Genomic DNA, 17,417 nt, shown 5'->3' with positions numbered 1-17,417 from the left:
GGCAGCAAAGTGGCTGAAGTCAAAGAGTCCAGGCATACCACATAAAGGACAGCCCCCAAGGAGAGCAGTAACGGTTACTAGCTGACCAGGATACCCGTGCACAGTGCTGGACTCACTTCATCACTGTTCAGAGGTCTTCGGATGGAGCTCCAACACTGCCATCATTTCTCAGGACAACACAGACTACAACAGAACTGGGGAAACTCACCTGCACACATACAGGATGGTCATCTACTTGGAAGGCATGCATTGGGCCTTTTGCAATGACTTTCTGGGTGTGTTGCTGAGACAGAGTAAGCCCCAGAGTAAACCCAGAATGGGTTGCTCTGGTACAGTCAATCTCCATATGGAGAACGGCCACTGGAGTCCCTCTGGCTGCCAACCGGTTCCCAGAAAGCACAGGAGCCACATAGCCCCACATCTTGGAGAGTCTGAACAGGACTTGGGTAGAACACTGTCCCTTCACAAAAGGAAGGAGCTTGGGAGCAAAAGTTCCAACCCTGCCCAGTGGAGCTCCAAACACAGACTTCCTATGGCCGGAAGAGGTCTCTTCTTCTCTGCCAGGAACTGGAACAGCATCAGAAACACCCAGGTAAGACTTAGCCAGGTAAGATCAGAGGGAGCAAAACAGAGTCCTGGCTGAGCTCAGAGGCTGACCACACCAAGAGACACAGCTTTAAACCAACTTTGTGATCTTTATTGACGGGTGACAACTTTATACTCCTAAGAATCACTACACTGTGTACAATAGGGACTCGGCATCAGAGGTGGCAGATTACACAGAAATGTCCGTCTGTTCACGTGTACACTGAACATGACTGAGATTTGAAATCTGTTCATGGTAATAGTTACAATCAGCAACCTCTGCAGCCTGACGTCTACCCCCATGTCTGACCCACGGCGTCTACGACAGCAGTTTCCCTCTCGCAAATGCGTTTCCTGTTAGGAACCAGCAACATCTTTTAATTTATTTCCTTTTGAAGGGCTATCTCATCTCTGATAACTGGCTCATTTTTGTCCTTTATCAAAAACTAAAGGGTAAAGGAGGAAAGTATGATTAATTAAAAAAATTATTTTTTAAGGAAAGATAAAATTCATTTTCACAAATTTACAAGAGCTGCTGGTGCGGGACTTATTATTCCACTACGTGATCAGCCGGGACACAGTGCGAGCCGCCTCCTCGGCTCAGGCTCTTCAGAAGCGGTGGCTCTTGTGTCTCCTCACTCAAGCCAATAGTCCAGTTTCTGAAGTCAGTCAGCATGAGCTGCGCTGTGCAGACCCCCAGACATTGTCCATCCAAGCCCACTGGCGCAGAGGGAGAGTCTCTCTCTACAGAGCCACTAGAGAGGTGGGTAGTTAGTGAGTTGGGAGTTGTAGGAAGCAGCGTCAGGCACAGGCACAGGGCACAGCTACAGCAGGTCCACACGGCGGTAATACAGGAGGTAGGCTGTGCGATCAGCAGTCGGTTTCACCACCTGGTACTGGTTAATAACCTTGACCGTTTGGTCATCAATTCGAAGCCAGCCATTAAGCCCAATCTGGAAGACATCTGTAGTGTAGTGGCCGCCTGTAGCACTGTTGCCATGATGGTAGACCACTGGAAGACAGCACCAAGCAGGCAACCCATGAGAAAAGCCCCTCACCCCACTGCAACAGATACTCCTCCATCCTCACCAACCCCCACCTAATTGTTCAAAGGGAGGTGACTCCAGGCCACTGACTCAGGCAGATGCTCACACACAGTAAAAACCCTCTCTCATGTCAGCCACAAAACCTGGTCCCAAATGCTTGCCAGACAATCAAGCTCTCCTAGGACCCTCGCTGTGGGCGTGTGCTCCAGGACAGTTTTGCCTGGAACCTTACACTCTCTGGCCACTGTGTTTTTGAGGGAGCAAGCACACTCACCTGCGAACAGCCTATAGGTTCTGTGGCATTTAAAATTCTTATTTTTGACGCCTGGAGAAAGTAGTTCTGAAAAACAAAATAGCAACACTTCAACAAAGTCTTCACAGAGCAGCAGCACTGGCTGGTGACAGGGCCCTCTAAAAACACCCACCCCACTTTAAGGGTCAGAGCAGTGCTAGAACTGAGGCTGAAGGGGCTGAGAGCCAGCTGGTAGAGGACTAGGAGACAGGAGGCAGGGGTTGTGGTTCTGGGACAGAGGAGAACCAGACCCAGGAGACTCCAAGATCAGAGCAAGACAATGCTCGCTGTCTTTGTTTCCCAGACCTCTGTATTCTGTCGGGCCTCGCCACACTCTGACACCATCTAAAATGTTCACCTACACGACGGACAGAGAACCAACTCCTACAAGGTGCCTTCTAACCTCCTGAGTCAACACACACATCTCTGGCATGCATCCCTACCCACATGTATACAACACATACACAAACATATCCTTTAAAAAACAAGGTTTCCTTCGGCCTGCATTTACAGTAGTAAGTACCCATCTCTGAGGACTCTGAATGAAAACATGCTGTCAGAGCTGGTGAGGCATGAGGCAGTTATGTGGTGCTGCCATTGATGAGCCAGAGGCCCATGGGAGGAGTGGTCAGCACATTTCTGCACAGGCAGAGCAGCATTGCAGGGCGGAGGGCAGACCCAACCAGCACCAGCTGCTCTTCTGTTTTTCTGTCCTAGTCAAACTACACTTGGTTTCTGTATCTGCAGCAGGCCTGGTTTATACAGTGAGCTCCAGGCCAGCTAGTACTTCATATTAAGACCCTGCCTTAAAACAAAAAATAAAACACTTAGCTAAAATATAAAGCAAAATGGGGGAAGCCAGACAGAGGGCTCAGTAGTCAAGACTACTGGGTTTGATTACCAGCACCAACATGGTAGCTGATACCCCCTGACAGGCTCCTGGGACTACAGCAGGCAGAGGCCAAAATTACCTCTGCTGATCTCCAGGTCCACAGGGTAGTCAATGTTCTTCACCAGCTTCTGACACCCGCCCGTCTTCTCATAGACGAAGCGCTTCAGGTGGAGCACGAGGACAGGGGGAAGCTTCTCCAGAGTCACTCTGCGGCTGACTTCAACCTGGGACAGAGTAGCCAGGGTCAGAGGCCTGCCTGACTGCAGCAGCCTATGTGGCTCCACAGCAGCTCTCCAGCCCTAGCCATGCACACCTGTGGCCTCCAAGCGAAGGCCTTGGGACACACTGGCTAGGAAGACAAGCTGACTGCAGAGGGCTTGAGCCAGTGTGACCAGCTTGTCTTTTCTTCTCATTCCTAAACATGCCCAATATCTTTTCAAACATCTTAAGTAATCCAAAAGCCCTGGTTTGTCCCTGTCACTCACTTCCTGGTTCTGTCAAAACGTCCCTTTGGTGCTTACATGGGCTCTTGAATCTTTGAAAGATCTTTAAGCAGCACCAACAATAAAACTTAATGGAGTGTAACTCAGGGAGGTGTGGCCAGCCCTGCTGGAGGCCAAGCCTCTCTGCCCATCCACCACTGTCCCAGGCTATGTCTGGTGCTTTGTTAGGGTTTCTTTTGGTTTTCTGCACCAACTGTATCTTCCTCAGGACCCCAGTATTTACTTGAAGAGAAAGGGAATTTAAGTAATAATCTAAAAGACAGCAACCCACAGGCACAGGCGGAGCCAGTCGCCCACAGGCAGATCAAGGACACCTGTATTGCACGAAGACTTCCACCAGGCACTTCTTACTCAGACAGCTGCCAGGGTTCCATCCCTGGCTCCTGATACTTCACATTTGTGAACAAAACCAACCATCCGATCAAACATAGTGAAACCTTCCTTCAAAGTGTGGCCTGGCCGCCCTGAGCTTCAGAGGTTTGAGGCTGGGGTGTCTTCACTCTACTCAGTACATGGGTCACAAAGGGACATTTCTCAAGAGTCTGAGATGGAATCTCTTATTTAACCCTGTAGCCTACACATGCCACTAACTGTTTACAGCTTTTCAATCCCAAGAACTCTTCAGACAAATGCCACCCTAACCACCCAGCATTCACCTTGCCTTGTGATCTCAATGCCGAAGTCTACAAAGACCTGAAGGAAGATGACCTCCACTGCAGCGCAGAGGAGAGGGTCACTGAGAGCCAGACACTAGCCTCTCCCACCACCAACAAACCCAGCTCATAACTTTCCAGGCTGCAACACTCCTCCTCATCACATCACAGAGCAGCGTGCATATGAAGAGTCTGTCTGTCCCTGATGATCTATGTTTTTGCAACACAGATGTGCACGGAACCCCCTTCACACCCCATCTCCTCTGCGGGAGGTAGGCTGACTGCAGGCACCAGGATTAGATTGAGGAAATGAGATAAGAGCAGGGTCAAGGCAGAAGGGGACATTCCCTCCGTCACTCGGGCCAGAGCTGCAGCTGGGGGCCATCTGCTTCAGCTACGCCATCCCGAAAACCTGGGGCTTCTCAGTAAAGCAACTATGTGAGAGGCAGACTCAAGTCAGAGTATCTCAGCTTAGTTCTGCCCAAGCATCTAGAAGGTTGCTGGCCAGCTGTGAACGTACCTCCTGCTTGGTTTTGGTGGTATAACCTTGGACAGACTCTCTCGCCACCAGGCTTTCCAAGGCATCCTGGACTGTACGTATCTTGTCAGACTGGATGTCCAACTGCAGCGTGAAGAACGGCTGCAGAGTGGCTGACTCTTTGGAACTCTGCTGGTAAACCACAGACCTAAAATTTGCAATTGAAAGCAAACAAAAAAGTAAGAGGCCACTTTCTGTCACTTTCCCTTAAGACTAACTAACAGAGAAGGAATAAATACTCAAGCTTATTCAGTATCACAGGACGAGACGACAGAACAGCCAAAACCACCCTGAATTTAAAAATAACTCCGCTGACTACCAGCCTCTGTGATCAGCAATTGATCTGCACATTTTCCCGGCTTGGTTGAGATGCTTCAATTCCTAAATTCTTTACTTACACACCAAAGCACAGCAAGCACCAACTAGCTAACAAATTCAAGCAGAGTGGGATGGGGGTGTTAAACAAAGTGTCGCAGCCTGTTCCAGGGAAGGGGTACAGGAAGACCACCAGGAGAACAGGACTTTTAATGCTGCTCTCCTATGAAAACATCAGAAGGAAGAGGAGCAGGCTAAGGATAATAAACACCATGTTAGCTATCTGGGAAGAGGCAACCAGCCTTGTGGGTAAGGCGCCAACTCAACCTTGTTTTCTTAGTTGTTTTTCTTCATCTTTCTTGTTCTAAGTTCTTCTGAATAAAAACCATAAGTGCGTCTCGTCTCTCATTTAACCTCACCCAGGGAACATTCTGAGATTCAACAAAGGATCTTGTTTGTACAGCCTGGAGTCCTAGTTTATGAGCAAAGCAGAGCTGGTGGGAAGAGACTCCGACTGATAAAACAGGACACTCAGCTGAGATCCTTCCTGTCAGGGTCTAATGCCCGGGCCTTCCTCCTGAGTGCCATGCAATGGCGGGTGCTCCTAGGGTTCCCAAAAGTTGGAAAACATCAATGAAAGTAAAGCTGGGCTGTGGTGGTGTAGGCCTTTGATCCCAGCATTCAGCAGCAGAGGTGGGCAGATCTCTGAGTTCAAGGCCATCATTGAACTACAGTGTGAGTTCTAGGACAATCAAGGCTACACAGAAAAACCCTGTCTTAAAAAAACAAAACATAGGAAGTGCAAAAATCAAGACCCTCTTGACTCTAAAGTCCTGCGTTTATCAGAAAAGGGAAAAAAAGTGTTTTCTCTAGGGAAACTAAAAGCCTGCAGAAAGACTGAGTAACCAGAGGGTCTCTCGGTCAGAATGAAGACTCTCATTTTGTCTTAAATGCAGTTCAAATCCTCAGAATTCCTTATCAGCTGAAGCAGGAGGACTGCTGTGAGTTAGGCCAACAAGGGCAATAGAAATCCTGTCTTAGATAAAGAAAACTAGAAAGACCTCCTTGCCGAGGCCCTGGGGTGCTGCTGAGATGGACCATGCTGGCTGGTGTGCAGGATGCTGTTCTAACCTCGGCACCTCATAAGCCAGATTAGGCCTCACGTCCCTGTGATCCAGCACTTGGGAGGTGGAAGAGCAAGGATCAGAAACTCAGTCATCCTTGGCTGCAGCTACAACTACAATGAGTTCAAGTCCAGTCTGGACCCTGAATAAAGTAATAACAATAATCTCCGTTTTCCTTCTTTGAAACAAATAATTGACCAGAAAAACCTCCTCCAACCCACTGAGGTGAGAAGGGCAGCCTGGTTTTTCCACTGTCCCCTTAGGTTCTGGGTCCTGCTGGCTGTGGCCACACAGCTCGTGTTGCCCCTTTGTGCAGTGTGTGGCAGCCTGTACCCGGGATGGCAAGTGCAGCACAGGGCAGCTATGCTCGGCTGTTGCTTACCAACCTGCCTATTCCTGCCACCATGTCCACTCAGAGGCGGGCTGCGTCTGCCAAGACAAGTCACAGTGGCAACATGCAAGCAGGCGTTCTCCAGACCGCCCCTGATAGATGAGCCCCATGAAGGACACAGAGGAAAGGGGGCTGTGCCATGTCAGAGTGGCTCAGCTGGCTATCAGCCTTCCCTACGGGGGCCACAGAAGCAGAAAGAAGCTTCTGAGGCAGGGAGTGCAGACTCTGGCACTGGATGCCTGAGAGACTGTTTTCCAACACAGCACCCAGGAGAGCTCACGTACTGAAGCTCACTAAATCATCTTTAGACGTTAACTCGGGGCTTTTGAAGAAACCCTGTGTACTGAAAGGCTCTAATGTAACTCTTAAAAACAGTCTTTCAGAAGGATGTCGTGAACAAGCAGAAAGCTGTCTGAAGAACTGGTGCAGACCCTGGGTCGTCCTGGGCCAGTGTCTCCCTCCAATCATGTCACATTCTAGCTCACAGGCTAATGCATCTAACAGTCTCACCCATTCACAATTATTTCCTAGATAAACAACCTATGTGCCCATAAAAAAGCAAATGGGGTCTGGATGTCTGAAATCACATCAAGTAAAAAATTGTGTTGGCCTAGATAGATCACTCAGCAGTTAAGAGCACTGGCTGCTCTTCCAGAGGTCCTGAGTTCAAATCCCCACAACCACATGGTGCCTCACAACCATCTTTAATGGGATCTGATGCCCCCTTCTGGTGTGTCTGATAACAGAGACAGTATACTTATATATAATATTAAATTTAAATTAATTAAATAATAATATCCTTATTTCCAAATACATCTTTTTTTCTTATTTTTTAAAGCAAATGGATAAAACCACTTTAGTGGGAATATGCAAAGGAATTACTCAGCCTTGGAAAAGGAGATCCTAACATTTGCCAGAACATGGATGGCCTTGGAAGACATTATACTAAATAACCAGAGCTGGAGACAGAAGGAAAACTGTGTGATCACGCTGCTCTAGATTTAAAAGTGGAAGTCACCACAGCATTAGACTTCAGGGTGTGCAGGTGCAGGGAGATGGGGAGAAACTACTGAAGTGTCATGCCTTACACTAAGTGTGCTGAGCAGTTCTCCATGGCTACCATTCCACTATGTGTGCATAACATCCTTCTACAGACCCGAGTACACACGCCACATATTAAAGTACTACAATGCCTTTTACCTGAACACACAAGCCAGTTGGCTTCCTGGCTTGTCAAGTGATGGCCAGAGCCCACAGCCACTGGCAGCAGGGCATCAGAAGGATCCAGACACTCACACCTCGCTCTGTGAGAATATGGAGAAGCACAAACCTGATGTGTCCACCGAAGATGCCAGTGATAGGCGTCTGAACGAACTCCGCCTTCCTGGTGACGGACGTCTTGTTTTTGGGACCCACTTGCTCCCACTCGTCCTCACTGCCCTCACCCATGTCTTCCAACTCCTCATCCTCTAACCAGTGGCTTCCGGGCCCATTGGAGACAGAGTGCTCTGAAGAGAAGAGAATCTGCTGAGGCGGCTATTCTCAAGAACAAAGTATCCAAGCAAGAGCAGATTCTGTAAGAACTGGCTTAGGAGACTCATGAAGGCTAGGTGAGAAGCTCAGCTGGTGAAACTGGTGTCTCCAGGCCTGACAACAAAATGGTTTGTGGGACTGCATAATGACGAGAACTGACTCCTATAAATGTCCTGACCTTCACCCTTTCTAGTACACACACAATTGTGCACTCGTGTACACACACATACACACACAAAGAAAACAAAAATAACAAGAAAATCCCATAAGGAAAAGCGAACTCCCCCAAACCAAAAGAGGTTGGCAAGTGGTGGTGGCTCACACCTTTAATCCCAGCACTTGGGAGGCAGAGGCTAGCAGATCTATGAGTTTAAGGTCAGCCTGGCCTACAGAGAAACCCTGTCTAGAACACTCATACATATAAAAAGATCTAGTCATGCTCTACACTTAAAGTCACAGTACGCAATGAAAGCAGCAGGCCGCACTGGACATGGGCTGCAGTGAGCACTGTGGTAGACATGTTCAGACACCATGCTCTAGAAATGCCAAACCCAGCAGGGCACAAAGACGGAGGGTCCCAACCAGCCAGAGTTTCAGATAAAGACCTTGTCTTTAAAACCAGAGACATTCTTTGGACAACTGAAGAAATTTGAAGATACTCTGTAGTAGCAGGAGGGGAGAAGCTTCGTTCTCAGAAGATGCTCTCAGCACAGAGGAATAACTCAATTGTTTTCTTCGATTTCCCACTCCTAAGGCAAATGAGAACCTGTGGGTGAGCTTGCACCCACAGGGGTCCTCCAGCCACGTGCTCTGTATGTGTCTCAGATACTATCTGAATGTGAAATGTACGAAAGGGCTCATGGAGCTTAGTTCCTGGTGGCACTGCTTAGGAAGGATATGGAACCTTTAGGCACAGAGGCTGGCTGGAGGTAGTACATTACTGGGCTAGGTTCTGAGTGCTTACAGCCAGGCTCTGTGTTCTGTTCACTCTCTGCTCCCTGTGTGTGGGTAAAACGTGGTCATCTAGCTTGCCATTGTGCCCTCTGCAGTGATGGACTCTGGAACCTAAGCCAGAGCAAACCCTTTGGTCATTGCTTCACCACAGAAACTATGGCCTCAATCTCTCTCTTGAATAAAAGTTGAAGCAAAGCTGCATGGGCTGGGTACATTTCAGTCACCTGAGCCCAACTTTCTCATTGCTATGCTAGGTGATGAAAACTGCTGGTTATTAATGTATCCTGTGCACTGCTGATGGGCAGCAGACAGGTGTGTGTGTAGCATTCACACACAACCTTCCTTTAAGGTACCGACAGGCAAACAGTCTCACACAGAACCTACTTTCATGCGTGGGTGAGAGGAGCTTCTTCAGGCTCAGCATCTCCTCATGGAGTCCATTGAGGATGAAACCTAGGTACTCCTCAGCATCCTCCTGTCGGCCCTGAGGACAGACATGGTCACATGAATGCCAACTGGCTGGAGTAAGGCCAGTAGAGGCCGCAGCACTTACAGCAAACCACACCTTTGACGAATGTCAAGGTGCACGCAAATCCCAAGAGTTGCCATGAATTTATTTTTGTAGCTAAATTCCTATACAGACATAGCTGAATGCTCTAGACAAAACCGTGGTCACTCTCAACAGCTCTCAGGGCCATTGTGTGGCCTCCAGGCTGGTCTACCCACCTGCCCTTAGCACGCTAAGTAGTATTTTAGGAAAAACACGACTGAGAAGTGGACACTTTGCCCTAGCCTGAGCATGACAAAGGTCAAGGCAGAGAGCACTCTAGGATCTGGAACCTCCCCTCCAGCCAAGTGCAGTTTGGCCACGAAGCAGGTGGACAGAGTGCCAAGGAGTGAGTCTCACTAAGTCACCAAGTAACCCCACCATAAACCTCACCTCTCTTCACACCACCCAGTAACAGCCTGAGGCAAACAGCAGCAGCCAGGCAGTGGCAAGTGCCTCAGGCCGATCTGCAGCTTGCTTGGTAGCCCAGGCAAGGCCTAAATTTCCAAAGTTCCCTTGCTTTAGCCCCCAGGCATGTGCCCAGCTCAGGGAGAAGTTTTTATAGCTACCACAGAGCACCCCAGACCTTTTCAGACAGGCTGGACTTGATGACTGTCAGGAGCCTGTAAATGTATGTGGGTTCAAAGGCAGCTCCTGGGCGGATATCTCTCACAATTTTATCCCCGAGAGCTGCAAGAAAAACAGAAGATTCTATTAACTAAAAAGACAGCATAAAGGAGAAAACAAGGTCACCCAAACTCACATCACAGGGGAAACACCTAAATAGACACTTCCCTCCCAATGAGACCGTATTTACCATACACTGGTTCCCTCCACACTCCCAATGACAAGGTATCCCAGCTGACTCACCTTGGCGGGGCTTGGGAGGTACCGGCATATTAGTAAACTCGTTCATGAGCCGAACACTAGATGGAGAAGGAGTAAAACAGAGCTCACGTTAGGAGCGGGCCTGGGCACAGCAGCACATTCACCAGCAGCCGCACCACCAAGCCAGCCAGTGTTACAGCACAGGGGCCCTTATGTTAAAATCTACATGTGTTGTGGGATCATTTCCCAAAGGCATTTTAAGCTGGCAAACTGTACAAGGTTTTCTACAGAATCTGAAGGACAGGCGCCCTCTCCAGCTATATCCATTTAATCCAGTTCAGCTGCCAGAGGAAATCCCAACAGTATCTTCCTTTAAAGGAGAACTCCAGAGGCTGGAGGCGTGGCTGCGTGGCTGCGTGAGTCAGAGCACTTGCTACTCTTGCAAAAGGACCAGGATTCAGTTCTCAACACCCACTGACAGCTCACAACTAGCTGGAACTCCAGGTCCAGGGGATCCAAAGTCTTCTGACCACCATGGGCACTCACAAGTGTGGTGGTGCACTTACACATATGCAGGCAAACCACTCACATACATAGAACCTTAGAAGCAGGGTCGGCAGAACCCGAGCACTCATCTGTGGCACACAGCCGAGAGCTGAAGTCAACCCCGGGAGCACCGAGTTCCCATCACCACAGGGAAAGCCCCAACCACCGGCCCATGTGCGAGCGCTTTACTTACAAGCTATCTATCATGGGTGTTGACGTGCAAGGCCTTTGCACTTTTGAGTACAGAGGAATGAACTTCATCAGGTGATACATTGGAGGGCAAGCCACCAACGCCTGCAGGGTCTAAATGTGGCAGTAAGGAAGTGTAAAGGAAATGAAACAGACACAGCAAACTTTTCTAATGGCACATAACAGATAAGCCAAGGACACTCGGCTACCTGGATGTAAACACAAAGAGGAATAAACCAGATTAAGACAGCTGCCTCTATTGGCCAGCATCGACACTCAGAACCTAGCTGAGCAAATGTTCCCACTAGTTAGAGCAAAACCTCCGGTTCTGCATGGTCATTCTGTCCTACTCTCTTCGACCACTCCACCGACCAGATAGACCAATGGACTGGGGCGGGGGGCGCTCCCAAGTACCATGGACTGTGAGGTAGGCAGACCAAAAGATGGCCCAGTCTAGGTGTTCAGAGACCAGGCCAGCAGCCCTATGGCCACTGCAGTAAGTCAAGCAGACCGAGAGAGAAGAGTGCGTGCAGTGCCCAGGCGGGGGGTCGGCAGCCAGGAAGGATACGGCATTAATGTAGCACCAGTTTCCTTTATTGATCAGCCCACGGGGTTGCAATGACACTGGCTTATGTATTAGGGTTACAGTCTCCAGTAACTCTGCAAGAGTGAAGAAGCAAACGAAGACATTAAGAACATTGCAGTCGGCAGCACCAGAATCCATGCGTGGGCACTTCTGCAGTGCCGAGACTCCTTCAGGAGAGCACACCCTGTGAAACTCTTCCCTTAGCTCAGCACCGGCCTTGTTACTAAACGGAGGCCTGTCTTTTCAAAATGAACATCAACATTACTTATCTTCTCAGTTTATACTAGGAAGCTCCGCGGCCAGAAACACCGACAATCGCTAGCAGAGCAGATGTGGAGGACTCCCGCTTCCCCACCAAGATTGACAGCACGTCTCAGCAGCAGCAAAGTTTCCTGGATAACAGCTTCAAAGGGACTGTGGAGCAGGAGTGTGCCTCCTGGGCTCACAGGAAACCTGGCAGATCACAGTAGGCGCTTGATGGTCACATATTTAAAGTGACAGTGGCAGTCACGAGGCCATCTGTTCTGCACGCTAACTCTTCACTCTATTCAGAAGTGGGGTTTCTCTCTTAACACCCCTGAAACCACTTTTTCCAGTTCTAAGACTGTAAGTTGAGGAAACAGTAAGTGGTTTTATATGGCTCATCCTTTGAAAAAATAAACCATTATGGCTCCAGAGAGGCACCAGGAAGCCAGTGAGGTGCATCAATCCTCTAGTTAAATAAAGGCCATCTAATCCAGATCCAGGAAAGGAAGGCACATGCTGACAGCTCCCAATCCATTCAACTTCATAGTAACTTTGCCAAAAAGGCACTGACAACCCATCTTACAGATGAGAAAACTGAGTCATAGCACTGAGTCAGATACAACTGTGGATCTACCTGGCTGGCTTTTTCTGCTCCACTGTACAGTGGGTTCTAATGCAACTTCTCTTCAGACTAGTGAGGTGGTTCTGCTGTTCCAGGCCATTCGCCAAAAGGCCCAATGATCTGAGTTACAGCTCCGTATGGTAGAAACAGGACCAACTTCCACAATCTGACCTCACAAGCACACTTGCTCATACACAAAAACATGTTTGCAAACACAGAAGGAACAAATACATCTAAGGAAAAAATGTTTTAAAATTATCTATTCTGTAAGGTTGTGCTCGCTTCCTTCATCTTGGGCTACACAAGTGTTCAAATAAACACACCCCAGAGCAATGCCACAGGCTTCCCAGCAGCAATCAATGGCAAGTTTTTCCATAACTAGAAGCTTGGTCTACCTGCTGTGGTTGACCTCTGGATGAACAGCTGATGTGTCCGGTGTGCACAGAAGGCTGCTAGCCCTGTTCCAGGCCAGCTTACAGACTAATGAAGGACTCACTGTCCCAGCTGACAGCACCCACCACACACAGGTTCAGTTAAGGGGCCTGGGGAGTGTGCTCAAGGTCTGCAGACATACCAAGAGAGCAGCTAGAGACAATAGTGAGGGAAAGAAATAGTGAGCACAGAAAATAGTGAGGGAAAGGTGTGTCTACCAAGAGGAACAGAAAGAACTGTGTGAACACTATGACCATGCCTTAAGGCATCAGTGTGCCACATCCCAATACTCCCACAGTCACACACAGCCCTCAGATTCAGATGGCAAAGAACATGCTAACAATATCAATATGAAGAAGCCAGGGGTCTAAGTTAAGAGAGTGGAAGCCGGTGCATACTGCCCAATGGGATGCCTGGCCCAGAAGTTAGAGCCACCTGGGGAGAGAAAATTCTGTTTTCCTTGTGGTGTGTGAGGCAGTTCTTCGGTTGGTTGAAGGTGGAAGGGATGGGGTACCATGTCATTCACATCTGCTTTGGGACAAACACTGGAGTTAGTGGAAAAAAGCAACAGAGACCCATGTGAGCCTTTCCTCCATTGTTCTGAGCAGTTTCAACTATGAACAGCATGAGCAGGAAGGGGACACAAACCCAATGGCCTGAGTTCAAATCCCCAGAATCCACACTTTAAAAAAGGAAATCCACATTTTTTAAAAAGTGAGAGATGAGTGTGAAGCTTGCCTGTAATCCCAGCACTTGGGAGGCAGAGGCCAGTAGGTCAGCAAGTTAGTTCCAGGGCTACAGAGAGCACAAACCCAAGCATTCCTATGGAGAGAATGGCAAAAACTAAAAATGCCGCTTTAAAAACAAAATAGGTGACAGTAACACCCAGCTCCCTAAAAGCTGACCTCTGACCCCACGAGATGCCTTTATCAAGCATGTACATTCACTCACACATATATGAAAGAAAACCATGACTAATGTTGAGCGTGCTGCATCAGTGCCCCACGTATGACAGAGCTAATTCCTTTTCGAAAAGAGAACTAGGTAAGCTGGTTCAGAGAATACAATTGGACCAGAAAATATAATCCAATCTGAAGCCAACTATAACCGATTCCTTTCCAACTTAGAAACCGCATGGTACAGGCTGGAAGAGCCAGGTCAAAAGGCAGCTTCTCTTTTCCTTCCAAGATACAAGCCTGTCTCATAGCGCCACCCAGTGGTCTATTTAACACCTGTAGGCAAGCAGACCTGGGATACAGAACGCAGACAGGGCACAAAATTGCTGCAGGCAGTACTCAAACCACTGCCCCTAGATATTTTTTCTTCCCTAAAGATTATTCTATTGTTTTCTTGGGGCTGTAGAAATGGCTCTGTAATTTAGAGCCTCATATCAAGGTTCGTTGAAAATAAGATCCTAATGCTGATACTTCAAGAAAACTCTCCATGCCCTGTCCTCAGACTGCTGCCAACCAAGCTGGCTGCCTGTGCTCACAAGGGAGCCTCTGTAGTCAGCCCAGAGCATCTTGCTGTCTATTTTCTCTAGAGAGTGGTGTGCAGACATTCTCGGGCCAGCAGATACCATGTTTCTCAAGTTTCCTTCCACTGTCTTTCACTTACCCCTACTAAAAATGGCCAACACAGGTGGGCAATAGTGGCACACACCTTCAGGAGGCAGAAGCAGGTGGATCCAGCCTGGTCTACAAAGCCAGGGCTACACAAAGAAATACTATCCTGAGCCCACCACCCACAAAAGGCCAGTATTCACTTAGATAACAGAAGTCAACAGAAGAGCAAATGTCTCCCATCCCTCAGGCCTGTCTGGTTAAAACTGATCCTTCTCTTGCTGTTACAATTTCCCTTGCTGGCAAAGAGGTCAGAGATCCACCTCTAGATTAGGTTGCTTCCCAGCAAGCTCCCAGAATCTCCTTGTCTCTGACCCCAGTGAGGGCTTTTTTTACATGTATGATGGAGATTCAATCTCAGATTTCCTGGCTTGTATAACAAGTGCTCTCACATACTGAGCCACCACCCAGTCCTGCAAAAAATACATTCTAGAAGAAATATATCCAATATCTATCAAAGAAATCAGGCAGCAATCCAGCACTTTGGAGACTAGCAGTAAAGTATTCTGAGATACAAAGTGAAACTGGAAAAAAACAATGGGCTGGAGAGATGGCTCAGAGGTTAAGTGCACTTGTTCTTGTAGATGTGGGTTTTGACTCCCAGCACCCACATGGCGCACATGCAGGCAAAACACACATAAAATAAAATATGTTTAATTAAAAGGAAAAAAGGTGCTGGGAGATGGTGTGCAGGGAAGAAAATCACTTTACTTTAAAACTACAATCCTCAGCAATTAACAGCATTAGCTCCTATTCCAGAAGAGCTGGATTAGATTCTAGCACCACATAAGGGTTTACAGCAGACTAACTCTAGTTCGAGGGGATTTGATGCTTTCTTCTGGTATCTGCTGGAATGAACACACAAGTGCCTAGACATACATGAAGGCAAAAAACCCATATACATAAAAGTTAAAAGTAATGATCTCCACAATATACCATGGCATACCTTGTGATCCCAGGGGGAAAAAAGCTACTTTGAAAATAATCTGGTCTTAAAGCAAGTACAAGACCAGCCTGGGCTAAATGCCAAGATGTTATACCAAAGACAAGTACAACATACACATGAAGCCCAAAACAATAAAGATTTCATCAATTTTCTCATTTGAAGGAACCCCAGAACACTAAAAATACTCAGAACAGTATTATCACACATACAGAATAAAAATGTTACCATCTTTGTTTTGGCTTCTTTTTGAGACAAGAATGTTGCTACTGAAACCAGTTTGGCTTCAAACTTCCACTCTTCCTGCCTCAGCCTCCCAAGAGCTGGAATTAGAGGTCTGTGTTTCCAATGTGATTAAAAACCTCTACTTGTCACTCCCAACCGTCAAGAGGATACGCCTTAATGTCTGCTGGACCGCTGAGCACTCCAAGGGCGCGATGCAGCTGTCTCAGGAGCTGGGACCTTCTGCACCTGCATCCAGCGCCCGCCTGACTTCTTTCTACCCTTACTTTGGCGCTATAATTCTGAATGAAATCCATCACTGAACCCAAAGTCACTAAGGGAAGATAGAGAGGGAGAGGCATTATTTCTGGAATGCCTCTTTCTGTAAATACAGACAGACCATACAGAGAGTGAACAGGGGAGGCTCAGACCCGACATTCCCTCGCTACAGCTCAGGGCATGTTTGTCATGCATGGCAACAGTATAGCACCAAGAAATGGTCATGGAGTTTGTCAACAGGAACAAAGTCGTAGGAGACACGCGTTCCCCCTGCTGACAGTCATGGCACTGTCTCCTCCATCTTCCTTCCTACACAGTCCGATACTGAGTTCGGTATGCACAAGCAAGTCGTCACTACTTGCTTCTACATAGGTCAGCTACGACCACTGGGGGCACCAACAGACTGTCGTTTTAACTGTACCTGCAATCTTTATGGCTACGGGATCCTCTGACACTGGAACAAGCCCTTCTTTGACTTCCATCTGTTTTTCAGAGGCCAGGGGGGACGGGGCAGGGGGGGAACACTTAGTTTCCACATACGCCATGGGTGAAGAGGAAGGGGGCTTAGAATCATGAAAGAGGCTAGCCCAGGACTTTGCAGGCTGGCTAATGGGAATGGCGCCCGAGGCAGAGAGTACACTTTCAGCATGAGGTGACTGGCTCTCGGGCTTCGCAGGGTCCAAGTCTGCACTCTCCTCAGTGTGCAGCTCTACCCCATTGGCAGCACTGTCCTCGCCCAGGGATTCAAGTATTTTTCCATTAGCAACTGCAAGGTTCTCAGTAGTATCGGTGTCAGCGTAGGGCTGAGCCACAGCTGTCCTTAGCAGACTGTCTGTAGGGAGGCAGGGCTGTCCCAAGTCAGGTTCATGGCAGCCCTCAGGCAGCCCTGCAGTCCTGGCATCACCACCTAGTGTCCTAGGGAAAGGACTATCAGGGACAGGGTCACCGATGAAGTCCATGGAGTTCTGAGGGCTGTCACAAGTCCTGGGCACGACTGAAGGAAGCATATCCACCATGAACTCAGCGTCCTCCACACCCTCGCTGTTTGTGCCCACTGACGTGGCGTGGCCATTGACCAGGGCAGCTGGGGAGGCACTCTCCTCACTACCATCTTTCAGATAACTGTAGTACCCAGGGGGACGCTTCTTCTTCTTTTTCCGTTCCCTCTGACCAAGGCCACCAGTGCCACTGTCGTTCTCCAGGGTCTCAGCCTCTGCGTTGGAGCTGCTTTCCAGAACCAAGGCTGAGGCAGGGCTCTGCTCGCTGGAGTTGTAGGCCTCACCCTTCTGTGTGTCATCAGGGATCTTTTTGGCAGTTGTACAACCAAGGATAAATTCAGGTGCCTGAGGGTTCAAGGTGCTTGAAATACTATAGCTAGGGCTTCTCGGCAGACCATCACCAGGTTCGATGACTTCATCCACACCAAACTCGATCCTCTGATGTTCTTGTCCTGCTGAGAAGAAATGATCAGTCAGTGCCTGTCCATCTAGAGTACAGGGTGCAAGTCTCATAGTATCCAAACCATTGGT

At 48.5% G+C, this 17,417-nt stretch overlaps 1 protein-coding gene across 1 annotated transcript in view; it reads right to left on the bottom strand.

Moving 5' to 3' along the window:
* Positions 1–709: 709 nt before the first annotated feature.
* Positions 710–17,417, bottom strand: part of USP10 (ubiquitin specific peptidase 10) — a gene marked incomplete at its 5' end in the record, with an annotated part of 38,510 nt that continues 21,802 nt past the window's right edge. The window contains 11 exon segments of the mRNA XM_080937467.1: positions 710–1,597; positions 1,906–1,971; positions 2,895–3,039; positions 4,492–4,657; positions 7,670–7,847; positions 9,211–9,310; positions 9,960–10,063; positions 10,244–10,299; positions 10,941–11,050; positions 11,505–11,596; positions 16,310–17,338. Of these exon segments, the coding sequence (XP_080793593.1) occupies positions 1,410–1,597; positions 1,906–1,971; positions 2,895–3,039; positions 4,492–4,657; positions 7,670–7,847; positions 9,211–9,310; positions 9,960–10,063; positions 10,244–10,299; positions 10,941–11,050; positions 11,505–11,596; positions 16,310–17,338 (2,234 nt within the window). The 3' untranslated portion in view covers positions 710–1,409.

Source organism: Micromys minutus, assembly GCF_963924665.1.
Source record: "Micromys minutus genome assembly, chromosome: 24".
NCBI classification, from domain to species: Eukaryota; Metazoa; Chordata; class Mammalia; order Rodentia; family Muridae; genus Micromys; species Micromys minutus.
This window is presented reverse-complemented; position numbering and strand designations above follow the sequence as displayed.